The sequence below is a fragment of the Ascaphus truei genome, chromosome 3, assembly GCF_040206685.1.
Source record: "Ascaphus truei isolate aAscTru1 chromosome 3, aAscTru1.hap1, whole genome shotgun sequence".
Classification (NCBI taxonomy): domain Eukaryota; kingdom Metazoa; phylum Chordata; class Amphibia; order Anura; family Ascaphidae; genus Ascaphus; species Ascaphus truei.
In genome coordinates this window covers 21,096,130-21,111,987 of record NC_134485.1, presented here as the reverse complement: position 1 = coordinate 21,111,987, position 15,858 = coordinate 21,096,130, and the positions used below count along the sequence as shown (strand labels likewise).

General features: G+C 43.6%; 1 protein-coding gene across 2 annotated transcripts in view; it reads left to right on the top strand.

Moving 5' to 3' along the window:
- SH3BGR (SH3 domain binding glutamate rich protein) overlaps positions 1 to 15,858 on the top strand; it is a 91,018-nt gene that overhangs the window by 33,535 nt on the left and 41,625 nt on the right. For both annotated transcript variants that reach the window (XM_075593731.1, XM_075593730.1), the window contains exon 3: positions 4,634 to 4,714. In XM_075593731.1, the coding sequence (XP_075449846.1) occupies positions 4,634 to 4,714 (81 nt within the window). The remainder of the gene's footprint in view (positions 1 to 4,633; positions 4,715 to 15,858) is intronic.

Here is a 15,858-nt window from a genome sequence, read left to right as displayed (position 1 = left end):
TTGCAGATCAAGGGAACTGCTATGGGTAGTAATGTGGCCCCAGCCTATGCTAATTTATTTATGGCACACTTTTAAAGAGAATATATCTATGCATTGGACATTACGCTCATATGCTCTGCTATTACCGGTACATAGATGATATTTTCATCTTACAGAAAGGTACAGAAGACCAATTGATTTTATTCTTTGATTATCTTAATCAATTGGTCACTCCAGTACATTTTACTAATAACTGGAGCAGTACAGAAATATCTTTCTTGATGTATTAGTTAGTCTAGAACAGGGCAGCGTAAACTTTTGAAGCTGTGCCCCCTGCCTGCTCGTTCTCACGCCCCCTTACCTTGTTTGGCGTTGTCAAATGACGCCACCCCGTTGCCATGGAGACAGATGTGTGATGTCACTCTGCATGACACCGTGGTGTCATTTGACACTGCATTGCCATGGCGACGCATCACAGCAACTCTTCAGAATCCCGGTAAGTGAGTTGCAGAGGCCTCATGCAATCCCCCAGCATTTAATTTAAATGCCTCGGGGAAGAGGCTACCGCCCGCGCCCCCCACTTTGCACACTGTTGGTCTAGAACCAGGGTGGGCAACTCTGTCACCATTCGCCACTTGTGGCGAATTGGCAGTGAAACTGTGGCGAATAGAGCCGCCGGGACTCACTGTACAGTCCTCCTGCCTCCTCCCTCCTCCTCCGCAGGGACAGGAGAAGCAGCACAGAGAGGAAGCTCTCTCCTCCTCCTCCTCCCACTCCTTACTGCACCGGCAGCCACAGGAACCGGAGCAGCAGCAGCACGGAGAGGAAGCTCTCTCCTCCCTCCCCCCCCCTGCTTCTTACTGCACCGGTAGCCACAGGGACAGGAGAAGCTGCAGCAGCACAGAGAGGAAGCCTCTCTCCAGTGTCTGCTCCTCGGCGGTGCAGGGAGGCTCCAGCCACTGTCAGGGGGTTGAAAGTAACTTCGGCAGCACTATTGGCTCCACCATGAGCCATAGACCCAGGGAGCAGCCCCCAGCACAGCCTCTTTAAACCCCAACAGCCTGCATAAGCCCCCACCACCCAGCTTAGGATACCCCCCCATGCCCTCTCCTGCTGACCAGATCCCTGCTCATGCTGCCTTCATGCTGCCAGACCACCCCCTCTCAGGCTGCCCATATCTCTTCCCCCCCCCTCTCAGGCTGCCCAGATCTCTTCCCCCCCCCTCTCAGGCTGCCCAGATCTCTCCCCCCCCCCTCTCAGGCTGCCTGGAACTCTTCCCCTCCCTCTCAGTCTTCCCAGATCTCTCCCCCCCCTCTCAGGCTGCCCAGATCTCTCCCCCCCCCCACTCTCAGGCTGCCCAGATCTCTTCCCCCCCGCCAGGCTGCCCAGATCTCTCCCCCCCCAGGCTGCCCAGATCTCTCCCCCCCAGGCTGCCCAGATCTCTCTCTCCCCCCCCCAAGCTGCCCAGATCTCTCTCTCTCTCTCCCCCCCCCCCAGGCTGCCCAGATCTTTCTCTATCTCCCCCCCCAGGCTGCCCAGATCTCTCTCTCTCTCTTCCCCCCAGGCTACCAAGATATCTCTCTCTCTCCCCCCCCCCCAGGCTGCCCAGATCTCTCTCTCTCTCTCTCTCTCTCTCTCGCTCTCCCCCCCCAGGCTGCCCAGATCTCTCTCTCTCTCTCTCTCTCTCTCTCTCTCTCTCTCTCTCTCTCTCTCTCTCTCTCTCTCTCTCCCCCCCCCCAAACTGCCCAGATCGATCTCTGTCTCTCTCTCTCCCCCCCAGGCTATATTGAAAAATAGGTTGCCCACCCCTGGTCTAGAAGATGGGGTAACCAACATGGATGTTTATAGGAAGCCCACAGATAGGAATGCTGTACTAAGGGCCGATAGTTATCACTCATCATGGTGAGGATTTCATGGATTACGGATAGATCTGAACGGTTGGGCCCTGCAATCTCTGATTTGAAGGAACACTTTATGGACAGAGGTTACACATTATCCTCAGTGGAGGAGGCCTTTGAATGGGATGTACCCCCTATTGGACAAAAAAGATGCTCTAATGACAGGATAATCTTTCCCACTGCGTATAATAGAGGAAGTAATTTCCTGAGATCTACCATGAGAAAAATTGGCATATCTTGCAATATTACCAAAATTGATCCGAATTGGATAGAGAACCTCTCATGCTAGCTTTTATACAAGGGAGGAATATCTTAAACACATTGATTAAATCTAGCGATAACATTTTTTTATCAAACTGCCCATTTTTTGAGTCAGGGAAAGCCCGGAAATTTCAGGTATTGCAATTGCTCCATATGCAATAGATTATGTATTGGGGATACGTTTTGCCTTCCATGTACTGGTGAGAGCATTAAAATCAAACATAGGATTACCTGTAGGTCTACACATGTAGTGTCCTTCCTCAGATGCCTCTGTGGGATACTCTGTCGGTAAGACGACAAGGATGTTGAAACAACGCTTTATAGAGCATAAGAGTGTCATTAAAAAAGGTACTGATCCAACGATATTGGTGCAGCATTGTGTCCAATACAAACATCCCATATCAGCCATGAGGGTCATGGGTATCGAAATTATACCATCATTAAAGGGATCCTTATGTAGAGATACTGCCCTTTTAAGGAGGGAAGCGTATTGGATATTTCATATACGAACAAGTATTGGAGGTGGTCTCAACGAGCAATTGAACCTTAAATGTTTCCTTGACAGGCGTTGATCATGTTGCAGTGGTGATGGACCTGCGCCACTTTCGGCTTCCTAAGGGCCTGCAGGACCTTTTAAACGGACTTCTTCTGTGCGCAGCTGGGGCAGCTACAGGAAACACCTTCCAATAAAAGTATCTTGGGAAGTAAGAGGTCCACAGAACTGAGATCAGTGCGGTTCAGCTCTGTAGACTCCCTGCTTCAAACCTAGTAAAAATAATAATAACCCCTTGTAAGAGATGTGTGCAGAGTAATGCAATGGAGACCGTTTTTAAGGTGAAATTAAAATAAAGCTTTATTGCGCCAGTTCCTTTAAACAATACCGCAAACACAAACATAAAAGAAAAACTTACTCCACTTTGGAGAAATCACTACACATTTAACTTCAGCCCTATCTAGCTGGGTGGGTAGCTGTTCTCCTGGGTCAGCGTCCTTGTGTGCTATGGCACTCTCTGTGTCCATGTATAGAGGTCTGCTCCCCTTGTCTTGCTGGCAGCATACAGTCCTTCTGTGGGCTAAGGAATCTCTTTCCTGTTTCTCAGAACAGGCTTTTTCTGACAGTCCTAATCAGCCAGGTGGAGTCTGGTTGATTGCTGGTGTGCAATTAACCAGCACACTGCTTGATTAGAGGAAAGTTTTTCCAACAGTGATAAGTCCCTGTTACACCCCCCCAACTGCAAAAGGTATTGCAACTTTAACCATTGAAGGACACTGAGGTGCATAAAAGGACATTGCAAAAAATGTATATTAATATTTCAGAAACACATTTCTATTATCCAAAAGGCAACATATTTCATGTAATACAGCTGCGTGTTGCACCAAATTATGTATGTCTTTCTTTCTTTGGTGTGCTAATTTTGTTTCAACTGACTCTTCCTCAACATTCATCCAATAGGGGCCTATTCATGCCACACCTCGGTTATATCGGTGTAAAGTTAAATAGAAGCTGTAAAGTGACCTGTAAAATGCTTGGGTGAAATACTTTTCTCTTTGTAATATATGTAATGAAATTCTCTCTCGTTATAATTTCCCTTGCTTGGATCTCCCTACCTACCAATTAGACTGTAAGCTCCTCGGGGCAGGGACTCCTCTTCCTTAATGTTACTTTTATGTCTAAAGCACTTATTCCCATGATCTGTTATTTATATTATCTGTTATTTATTTGATTACCACATGTATTACTACTGTGAAGCGCTATGTACATTAATGGCGCTATATAAATAAAGACATACAATACAATACAACACTTGATTTTAGTAAGTGCAAATATGAAATTAAAAGCAGTATGTGCATATATTATATCAGTGATACTTTTGAGTCTGTTTTCTTCACATAACTTTTTGCATGATAACTCTTGGAGACCCCAGGGTGCTGGTTCCCAACGATCCATTGTAAAGAACCCAATCCTCTCTAATAACACGACTTAGATCAGATGCATTGTAAGGAACCCCAATCCTCTCTAATAGCACGCCTGAGATCAGGTGCATTGTAAGGAACCCCAATCCTCTCTAATAGTGCATCTGAGATCAGATACATTGTAAGGAACCCCAACCCTCTCTAATAGCGTGTCTGAGATCAGATACATTGTAAGGAACCCCAACCCTCTCTAATAGCGTGTCTGAGATCAGATACATTGTAAATTATTCTCTATTTGGTAACATTTTCAAATGACCTGGTAATTGCAGGGAAACTTTTAGGGACACCCAAGGGAAACCTAGGAAACATGGAAAACACTGCCCTTGGTTCTGGTGATGTTTAAGGTTACCCCTTTAGAAGCTTTCAAATAGTGGGATGGAGACACCGTAACAGCGATGTCTGTGCAATGTATTTTGTCAGATTGAACTGTCCCATGAGCTGTTTACATTTGGATTGATATAAGATTATTGTTTTTTTCAGTGTCATTTTTACTCATTCTAAAAATAATTGTTTTCCTTCAGGACTTCGAGTCTTTCTTCGATGCCAAAGAAGGGAATGAAATACATGTATTTTTTGGTCTGGCCCCACCACCAAGCTCAAAGGTACGAATGTCATGCAGTCACAGTTGTGCATTGTATTTAGGTATTGTTTGCACCGGGAGGTCATTTCATGTCAGTCCTATGTCTGAAACTGTCGGTTTAGTTAAAATGCTAGTTGTGCAATTGGCAAAACATTGCATGGGCATGCTTAAAAAAATGTTTGTCCAAATATATTTTTCAATCAAGAACAGAGGTATGCATTTTCTATTACTAGCAGGCCTGTTTGTTAGTATCATATCTTTACCTACGAGATGAGTTTTGATAATGGATTTGTACACGACTAGTGATTATCATCTGGACTATTCAGAAGCTCTAGACCAGGGGTGGCCAACTCCGGTCCTCAAGAGCAACCAACAGATCAGGTTTTCAGGATATCACTGCTTCAGCACAGGTGGCTCAATCAGTAGCTCCGACTGAGCTCAATTAGTGGCTCAGACTTTGACTGAGCCAGCTCTGTTGACGCAGGGATATCCTTAAAACCTGACCTGTTGGTAGCTCCTGAGGACTGGAGTTGGCTACTCTTGCTGTAGACTCAACGTTTGTGGTCTATTGTAATAAAGGAGCTTGGAACTTATTTTCTTCCCCATGTGTTTAATGTTCATTCTCTAATAAATGTTTCCCTAGATAATTTTCCAAAGCCTTTCAAAAATTGCAACACTTCCTCTAATCTTTCTGTGTATGTCTGGGAATTCTTCAAAGTCAATCCGCAGTGAGTTGGGATTGTGAGGCTCAGTCTGCAGTCTTATCAGGGAAATGGAAGTTGTATCTCGGCTGTATGCTTGTACGTGTATGTAATGTGACACTTAACAGCACCATGTGCCAGCTGGCTAGCACATGGGACGGAGAATGTGTGTGTGTTTGGCGTTCATCCAGGTAACAATTCTCAGGATATTTTTAACTAAGTGGTCATAATTATTGTGCCTTTTCTTCAAATTAGCATACATTTTTGGGAGAGTAATTTTGTTTTTCTTACTGATTATCTTAAAACAATTTCATTTTCTAGAATAAATACATAAATCCTATAAAGGTGCTGTGTATATTATTAGAGGAGAAATTTATTTAACCACATACAGCTCAACCCCCTTATAACGCTGTGCTTGGGGTCCATAGAATCACATCACGTTATAAGCGGATTGCCTTAGAAATAATGTACAATTGTATGCATTGTACAATAAAGTATTTAAGACACCAATAATCGTGTTGTAAAGTATTCATAAATACAAAAATTTGGAGCCACGCTTGCATCACGTTATAAGCGGATTCGCGTTGTAACGGATCGCGTTATAACGGGGTTGAGCTGTACTAGTTTGGATGATTGATGTAATATGAATTTCTGGGATATGAGTGACAGGAATGCAGTTGGGTGGCAGTAAAAATAACAGAGCCTCTTTGAGCTTGTTCATCCTTACAAATTGACCAGGTTTGGTAAGGATAATTGGGAGAGTCTTGAATAAACGGTGTTGCTGAAGCAGTGTGAATGCTCTAATTGCCACCAAAGAAAACATCAGTTTCACAATACGCAGCTTGAGGTAAGGGGGTATTCAGTTATTAGTCAATTAGACAAGGCGATCTACTAGAATCACATGAACCGGACAGTCTCTGCTTCCGGGGTAGTCTGGTTTGGAATATGACAGATTAGCTAAATGTTTTTTAAGGATTGGGATTAGTGCATGCGCACTTCGAAGAAGATGGCAGACTCTAAAAGGTATTTTCTGGTATTTAAGATCCAATGTGAAATCTAGGACACAAAGTGATATAAATTATAATACAGTACCAGTACGTGCATAAACCATGGGAGGCAGGTCAGTGAGTAAAGACACTGACTCTGTAAACAATGACACAGAGTTTGAATCAGGGGAACCTGATCAGGTCCAGGGCAAGTCACTTTATCCCCCTGTGCCTCATGCACCAACATCATGCATTGTAAACTTATCTGGGCAAGGCCGGCTTAATGGTGATGCAGTCGGTGCCACTGCCCCGAGCCCCACGCTCTTCCCCACCACAATGAAACTGGCTGTCGGGGGAGAGCACGGGGCCTCTGTAACTCTCTTACCTTTTCCTACGCGATCTCTAGCTGCCAGTATTCCTCCTCATGCCGCTGTGGCTTCAAATAGTGTCGCGTTTGCATGACAATGGGACGCCAAGTGACGTTTATATGTCATGGCAATGCAGCACTATTTGACGTCGTGGCGCCATGAGGAGGGATACTGACAGCAAGAGATCGCATAGGAGTAGGTAAGGGGTCCCGCGCCACCGCCCTGCATTGAGCCCCGCACTGCACCTGGGCAGGGACAAAACTCCTATGTGCTGCATATCGCACACTATTGTAATTGGGAAGCGCTTTGAGTCCCAATGGGAGAAAAAGGCTATATGAAATAAAGTTATTATTATATCTGAGGAGGTTGTAGAGCACTGGGCAAGCTGTATTAGAGGTGCTATCTTTTTCAAATTGTTGGATTAAAACTCGGCAGTCAGCATGCATAGAAGTGATGTGCACATGGGGGGGAGAGGATGTTCAGTCAATAGGAATCGTTTTTTACATGTTGGGTGTGGGCTGGGTATGAAAGCCACATTGGACTTAATGGAGTTGATGAACTGTGAACTACGAGTAGCTATATTGGTCCTAGAGAAAATCTGATCAGTTGCGTTCTGTGATGCATATTAACAGACCAACATTAGAGTTCTTCTTAGATAACATTATAGTACAGAGATTAAGACCTCATAGGTTTCTTCTGCAAGTGTACCATGGTAGCACAGGTAGAAGGATATAAATAGTAAAAAATTAGGACCGACTCGGGAATCACAAAGTAACATATTTCTATTGTTGACAGATATTGAGGGAAACAGAACTCTACGTGTGTTATACAGTATATTAAAGCTGTAGAGAGGGTGAAATGGATATGCTGGGAGGCCTGTTGTAATGTCAGGTTACTAGAAAGGCCCCCAAATCTATGTCAACATTTAGACCATGTGGGATGAGAGTTTTCATTTTATGGTCTCAATCTGGTTTCCAGTCTGGACATCTCATTAACAGTATCCCCCCTCCCCCCTCTCCAGTTAAATGGAAGTTTTTCAATACCTATACAGACTGTTCCTGTAGGATTTTGGTTATGGAACTCTTTGTAGTGCTTAGAGAGATTGTGTTGAATAAATCCCTTTTGAATATTGGTTATATGTTCAGCAAATCTCAATTTGAGTTTTCCAGTTGTACAACCTATATATTATTTATTACATGGACATTGAATAAGATAAATTACATTGGTTGTGTCACAATTGATGACATTTTAAATTATATATTCAGTATTTGTTTTAGTGCAAGATAATTTTTTGACCTGTTTCGCTTGATCAAGGTTAATTTAGCATATTTTACCTTTAAGGCATCTATAGAAACCTTTAGTTTCCATAAATGTCTGTGCAATAGTCATATTTTTAGAATTATGTAAACAACTGGGAGCTATTTTCTTTTTAAGTGTAGCTGCTTTTGAAAGTTTGCAAAATCAGATCTTTTAATACCAAATGCCAATGTTTTTTTATGACGTGTTTTATCTTGGGAGCTAATGGGTTAAACTGTGTTATAAATGGAACATTGATGTCTCCATCTGTTGTTACTGTTGTAGATTCTCTCTTATTTCTATATGATAGTAGTTCTTTCCTATCTAGATTTTTAATTTTGGAATATGCTTCCTCAAAGATTAGATCCTTATAGTTCTTACTTTTACTTTTCTTTAGAGTTTCCTCTGCCTGTTCTTCAAACACGGTGTTATTACTGCAATTTTGCTTTATTCTGCATACTTCCCCATATGGAACCTTATCCAACCACTTATTGTAATGGCTACTGTCTACTTCTATATAGTTCAAACAGTTGACTGGTTTATTATAGGTTTTTGTACAGATATTATTGTCCTCTATATAAATGGACAAGTCAAGAAATTCTAATTGTGTGGTGCTAAATTTGTGAGTAAATTTGAAATTAAAAGTGTTAGAATTTAAATAATAAAAGTGTACGGTTATCACCTTGCCAAATAAAGAACATACAGTATCATCTATAAAACATTTCCAGAGCACCAGGTTTGCTCCAAACTCATGCTTGGACCAGATGTATTGGTCTTCCCTCATTCCCATAAGGGGATTAACATAGCTTGGCACAAACCTGGTACCCATGGCTATGCTCTTAATTAAAAAAATAAATCGGCGTTAAACCAAAAATAATTATGATCAAGTGTAAATTGAATAGTGGTAATTAAAAAATCAATTTGTGCTTCCGTGAATGTGCCTTCAAGATCCAAAAAATATTTAGCTGCTAAACACCTTTGTTTGTGCCCTGTAACTGTGTACTGTATAGTGACGTTACATCAAATGTAACCAAAGTATATTGACTTGTCCATGTTATATTATTAAGTAGATTAAGTATTTGAGTTGTGTCTCGTAAGTATGATTTGAGGTTTTTTTACCGATTGTTGCAGAAAAAAATCAATATAAGCAGACAGGTTAGATGTTATTGATTTGACCCCCAAATGATGTGTCTTCCCGGGGGACATAGAGGATCTTTATGCCGTTTTGGTGATGGTAAAATACCAGAAGTGTTGTTTTATTAATAAGAATAAACTCAAATTCCTCCTTACTTATTATTTGTTTTTTTAAACCCAAAGTTAGAAGATTTTCTAGTTCTAACAAAAAATCCTCTGAGATTTATCAGTACTTCACCATATGTGTTAATCCTGATGGGAAATTTCCCCCTGCTCTGCACTTGACAGTGATCAGGCTGCACTTTGTCCAAGGTTCACCTGATCAAGTGCGGGGTAGGGTGGAGATAAATCTGACTGCATCTGTAACACAAACTGTGACGGTATGGGGGTGACCAGGCTATATAATAAAGCTTAAGCCCACTGGTTACCCCTGAAACCGTGGGATACCTGGGAGCTACATAGCACCATAAGCCAGGGGCCTGATATCCTTGCATGAAAAGTTAAAGTGTCCCCTGCTTTTCCACTTTTCATGTTCCCTTTGCCCCAGACTCATGAAACTTCCTGTGTGTAAGTTTTAGGTGGGATATTTGGGTAAGAATACAATAATTTTGTTTGCAGGAGTTCGGGGACCAGGGTTACCATTAGTACCTTAATTCTACCTGGCGAGCAGGCATGATTAGCAGGTACGCGGGTGGAATTACACCGGGGCTGCCCAGTGTCCACCAGACTCCTGGTTTTCGAGCCCAATATCTCAGTCCTATTTCCCTTACAGTTATGAGTCTTCCCAAAGCCCCCATGTATTAAAATATGTTTTCTGTGTTTTATACATGTATTACAAGGCTCTATGCAGTCAGACAGGGCATCTGCTTAAGGTGCCAGCAAGTCTGCATAGAGTCCATAGTTCAAAGAGGAGATGGGATGTTGAGGGTGTCATGGTGCTAAGTGACCGGGGCAGGGTGGAGTACTGAGTCCGGAGAACAGAGACCCTCTGCAGGGGGGAATCTCTGGTCTGCCAGACGTAGTGGAGCTAGCCCAGTAGGTGGCAATGGATTGACTGGTGGAAGAGACAGAATGTTGGCATGTTTCGCATTGGTCAATTTGTATGTCCCACCCATGGGGCTAGGCATGCCCCCTCCTCTGACGTCAGCCAAGAGACAAGTCCCTGTTTCTATTGTCTAGTGGGATAGGGTTCCCATGCTCTGAATGGTCTCTCCTCCTACCTCCATGCTTAGGATAGCTTAGCAGAGTGTATGTAAGGAGATGGCCGAGGCAGAGAACCAGACCATCCAGTGACTTGTGTCGATGAAGCTAAGGTGGACTTTTCAAAGTTGTTCTGTTGCAAATAGCAGAGCAACCGGCTTCGTTTTGAAGCTAGGAAAGTCTACCTTGCAGAGACTAAGTCCCGTCTTTTGCGGCCAAGTTCTACAAATTGAACGTAGCGGTCGCGGCTAGGAATTGAAGCCGAAAAAAGGACCAGGAGAGCCGGGTGTATATCCCAGTAAGGGTAAGCTCATCAAAGCGGGCGCCCTGCACCTACAGGTGCGCTAACGAGTATTCTAAAACTTGTCTTGGAAAATCTGGGGCTATCACCAACAAGACCCAGGTACATGCTGCAACATTTCAATGACATTTCTGCAGAAAGACTAATGGCTCATAGGATTAACACAGCAGGGGTCCCTGGCAGTCCTAGTCCCGCTGGGTTAATCTGATGGGCCATTAGTCTGGCAGCAGAAATGTCACTGAAATGTTGCAGCATATACCCAGCATGTACCTGGGTCTTGTTGGTAATAGCCCCAGATAAGTTTTAGAACACTCGTTGGCGCACCCATAGGAATGCCCAGATTTTTTCCTCAGACCCCCAGTAAGTGTACTTTTACCTGTATATTGTGTAATTCATCTTGTTGTACGTGGGTTTACGGAAATAAACTACATTTTGTTTCTACTACTGCTTGTTTTGCCTGATGCACGATCCCGCTTCAAATATAAAAGGTGTTAAAATTTAGACAGACAGTGAGCGAAACAGGGTGTATGGGCCCTTTTTATAGTCTCTGCATTAAGCGAATTTAGATACATTTTGCAAATGAGCATGTTGTAATGTTGCTAACTGCACTCCAGGAGATGGACCTGCAGGGCAAAGGTAGGGAGTATAGTACCCGACCCTTGACGTGGAATCTTGTGCCTGGACAAGTGAGAATAGTCAGGTCTGGTTCTAGAATCATAGGCAGGGTGCAGCAGCGTAGTCAGACTGATGGTTCCAAGGTCAGGGCAAGGTGCAGCAGTATAGACGGGTCACAGCTCCAAAGCACAGTAGCGTAGACGGTATCACGGTTCCAAGGCCAGGGCAAGGTGCAGCAGCGTAGATGGGGTCACAGTTCTTTGGTCAAGCCAAGAGATAGGCAAACAGGTTCCAAGTTCCGTCAGAGGTTCAGCAAAGCAAAAAATAACAGCACAACAGACGGGGTCCAGGAGTACAAGGAAAGAGATAACTTGCTCGGGCAGAGGTCTGATCACTCTGATGATCATTTATATGCCTAGGCCAGGAGCAGACAATTGCCAATTCAAAGAGGAAGCTAGCTACCTCTTTGGCAGCCATCTTGGTGCACCTGGCAAAGTCAGAGGAGGGTCCACTTTGGTGCACTCGGCGCCTCCTCACACATATTATGTGAATTTCAATGCACGTTGTCTTAATGCTTAACGAATCAGTTGCAAACACTGATATGGTTGAGATTTTATTGGCGTCTAAAAAGACAATTACCATCTGGTTCGTGAGCTTAGGTGAAAGTTTGACACATCTCTTCCCCATGGTTCCCGAGATACTTACAGGTGCAGTTATCGGCATTGTCTCAGTGCATTTAAATCACTGTCCTATCGAAAGCCGAAATTGCTTGCTATTGGCCCACTAAATACAGTGCGTAACATTTGGCAGCCATATGGAACTCCTGTAAGGGAAGGGAAACACTGGTAACGACACAGACAAATATTATGGGAACCCGGGGGTCCAAGGAGCTGAAAATAATGTTGTTCAGCATTGGAATAGCCCCTCTTCCAATGCTGTTAAACAAAAAAAATCGATCAAGCAGGACTGCTACTTTTTTTTTACCAAATTTTTTTATTAGGCAATAATAATTGTTAACAAATTTGTTAAAACAGATCATATGTGGCCTAATACAGTTTTTAACGTTTTGAAAGAAAGAGACTCCACGTCCCCCTGTTCCTCCGGGGTCAATCGGGGTAGCATGGAGTTGAAACAGAAAGAAGATGAAAGAGAAAGAAGAGAGGGGGGAGGAGGGGGGGGGGGGAGGGGGGTGTTAGCGGGTGTATCACCCCCTCGTCCTGATCCGCCCAAACACTTGCCATCTCCTATGATGGCCTCCAGGGCTGTATTTATGTATTAGTTCTATTGGTCTGGGTCATACGTGTGTACCACGGATCCCAAGTTTTATTGAAGGTGGTAGTGGACCTTTTCACAAATGCAGACAGTCTCTCCATGTCTTTTACATCATTGATTCTGTTTATCACCGTCTGTCTGGAGGGGGGAGACACCTTCTTCCAGGCGGCTGCCACCGCACATCTGGCCGCCGTGAGAATAAGGGAGATTAATTTGCCTGTTGGTCGGTCTAGTGTCTCTAAGGGCCTGGCCAAAAGGTAGGTCAGCGGTTCAATTGGGATTGTGAGGTCTGTGACCTCTTTTATAAGATTATGTATAGTTTCCCAGTATTTTTGAATTTCTGGACATGACCACCAGATGTGGGCCATGTCCCCCCGTTGACCGCAGCCTCTCCAGCATAGGTCGGAGGCCAGTGGGTAGATTTGGCTCATTTTGGCTGGGGTAAGATACCAGCGAAACAGGATTTTATAAATATTCTCTTTTATTGTGGTGCATATGGAAGTTCCTGAGGCTGTTTCCCAAATACTTTCCCAATCCTCTCGGTCTATAACAATGTCCAATTCTGCTGCCCAATGCAGCATATAGTCGTGCGTCGGAGCTTCTGAGGCTTTCTCAAGCTCTGCACATATTTGCGTTATAAGACCTTTCTGATGGCCGGGCTCTCTGCAGAGCCTTTCAAAGCCAGTGAGAGGGGGAAATTCCAACGTTGGGGATAGTGTTTGAGTGAAGTGCCGAATTTGTAGGTATTTGAAGACGTTTAGGTCTCTTAGTTCATATTTGGTCCGTAGATTTTGAAAACTCAGGAACTGCCCAAAGCTTAGGAGGTCAACAATTGCTCTGATATTTTTGGTTTCAAATTGGTCAAATTGTCTGGGCTCACATCCAGGTGGGAATTTTGGGTTTTTGTGGATTGGTGTAAGTTGGGAGTGAGGTGACATGAGCTTAAATTTATATCTGCATTTCGTCCAAATTTCCCAGGTGGGCCTAATTGGAATTTGTTACTTGGCATGTCTTCCTTACTCATGGACCAAAGGCAAGCTGGCAGTGAGGGCGTCCCGGCATAATGTGTTTCTATACCTAGCCAACAGCATTGTTTCGGGCTAGTGTTCCAGACCACCGCCTGTCGCAGTTGTGCGGCCAGGTAGTATCTTGACACGTCTGGGACTCCTAGTCCTCCTCTCCCCCTTGGGGCCAGAAGAACCGTTTTGGCGACTCTAGGTTTTTTACCTTGCCAAATAAAGTGGAAAATTGATTTTTGAATATTCTTTAATTCTGAGCCAGGGATGGGGACCGGGAGTGTCTGGAAGTAATCTAGCAATCTAGGGAGTATGTTCATTTTAACCGAGACCATCCTCCCGATCCATGATATTTGGTATCCTCCCCATTTATTTAGATCTTGTTTGATTTTTTTGAACAGTGCCGGATAGTTATGTTGGTAAAGAGTTTGGTAAATCCTCGATATCTTAACTCCCAAGTATTTGATACAGGAGGAGCTCCAACGATAGTCAAAATTTAATTTGAGGAGTTTCACCTCTGGCTCTGGCAGGCTTAGATTCAGGGCCTCCGATTTGTCTTGGTTTATTTTATATCCTGAAATTTGTCCAAATTCATGGAGTTCTTTATGAAGGTTGGGTAGGGAGATTTGAGGTTTGGAGAGGGTTAGTATGACATCATCAGCAAATAGGGATATTTTGTGCTGCCTTTATCCAATTTCTATTCCCTGGATGTCTCTATTGAGCCTTATTGCTGATGCCAGCGGTTCTATGGTGAGTGCAAAGAGGAGAGGAGATAAGGGGCACCCCTGTCGAGTACCATTTGTAATCTCGAACCTCTGGTTATTGCCGCCAGGTAGTTTTACCGTTGCTGATGGGTTGTGGTATAATCTACGGACCCCCTCTAGGTATGCGTCTTTGAAGCCGAATTTACGCATAGTTTGGTCCAGGAATTGCCAGTTTATCCTATCGAACGCCTTCTCTGCGTCTAGGCTTAATAAAAGTGCTTTGGTCCCCGAGAGGTGGACATGCTCAATTATGTTAATTATCTTCCGAGTATTATCTGAGGCTTGTCTGCCCATTACGAATCCGACTTGATCTATATTTATGAGCCTCGGTAATATGGGATTTAATCTGTTAGCCAGAATTTTACTATATAGTTTGAGATCACTGTTAAGTAGGGAGATTGGACGATAGCTTCCACACTGCATCGGGTCTCTGCCGTCCTTGTGAATAATGGCCAGATTAGCTAGAGACATTGATGCGGGAATCTGATTCCCTTCCAAGAAATGGTTAAATGTAGCTAGAAGATGTTTGGATAGTGTGGGCAGGAATCTTTTATAGTAAACATTGGTGAAACCGTCAGGGCCGGGAGACTTGGTGATCTTTAATGATTTGACCGCCATTTCCAGTTCCTCTTTTGTAATCTCAGCATTGAGGACTGTGTTTTCCTCCTCTGTTAAGGTGGGGAGTTGGCATTTATTCAGATATTGTGTTATATTTTCTATGGTTATTGGTGGAGAGCGGTCATTTTTGGATCTGAGGTTATATAACTCCGTGTAGTATTTAGTGAATTCTTCTGCGATTTTATTCTCACTATATTGTATCTCACCAGATTTACTTTTGATAGCTGTTATTTGGGATCGCTTTTGCACCCCTCTTAGTTTACTTGCTAAGAGTCTGTCAGCCTTGTTCCCTTTGTCGTAGTACAGTTGGTTTGTCCATTTAAGGGCCTTTTCCACATCCTCCAGTTGAATTTGCCTAAGTTTTGATCTAGCTGCAAGCAATTGTTTATATAGTTTTTTTGTAGGGTCTGCCTTATGGGCTTGCTCTATTGTTTTAATGTTATCGGTTAGTTCCTTGATTTGTATTAGGCGGGCTTTTTTCCTATGGGAGGCGATGGAGATGATTTTCCCTCTGATGTTTGCCTTATGGGCTTCCCATAGGATTGCTGGAGAGGAAACTGTACCTGTGTTGAAAAAGAAATAGTCCTTAAGTGAGGCTCTTATTTCGCTTTCTATCTCTGGGTGATTTAATAGCGAATCGTTAAGTCTCCAAGAGTAATTTGTTGTTTTTTCAAAGGGGAGTGATAATGTCAAGGTGATTGGGGCGTGATCCGACCAGGTGATAGAGCCAATGTCTGAATCAGTGGTTGCCGCCAGTACGTTTTTTGTGGTCAGGAAATAATCTATTCGAGAATAAGTCTGGTGAGGAGCTGAGTAAAAAGTATAGTCTCTCTGGCCCTGATGCTGGAATCTCCATATGTTCACTAATGAAAATTCGTTTAGAATTCCCCTAAAC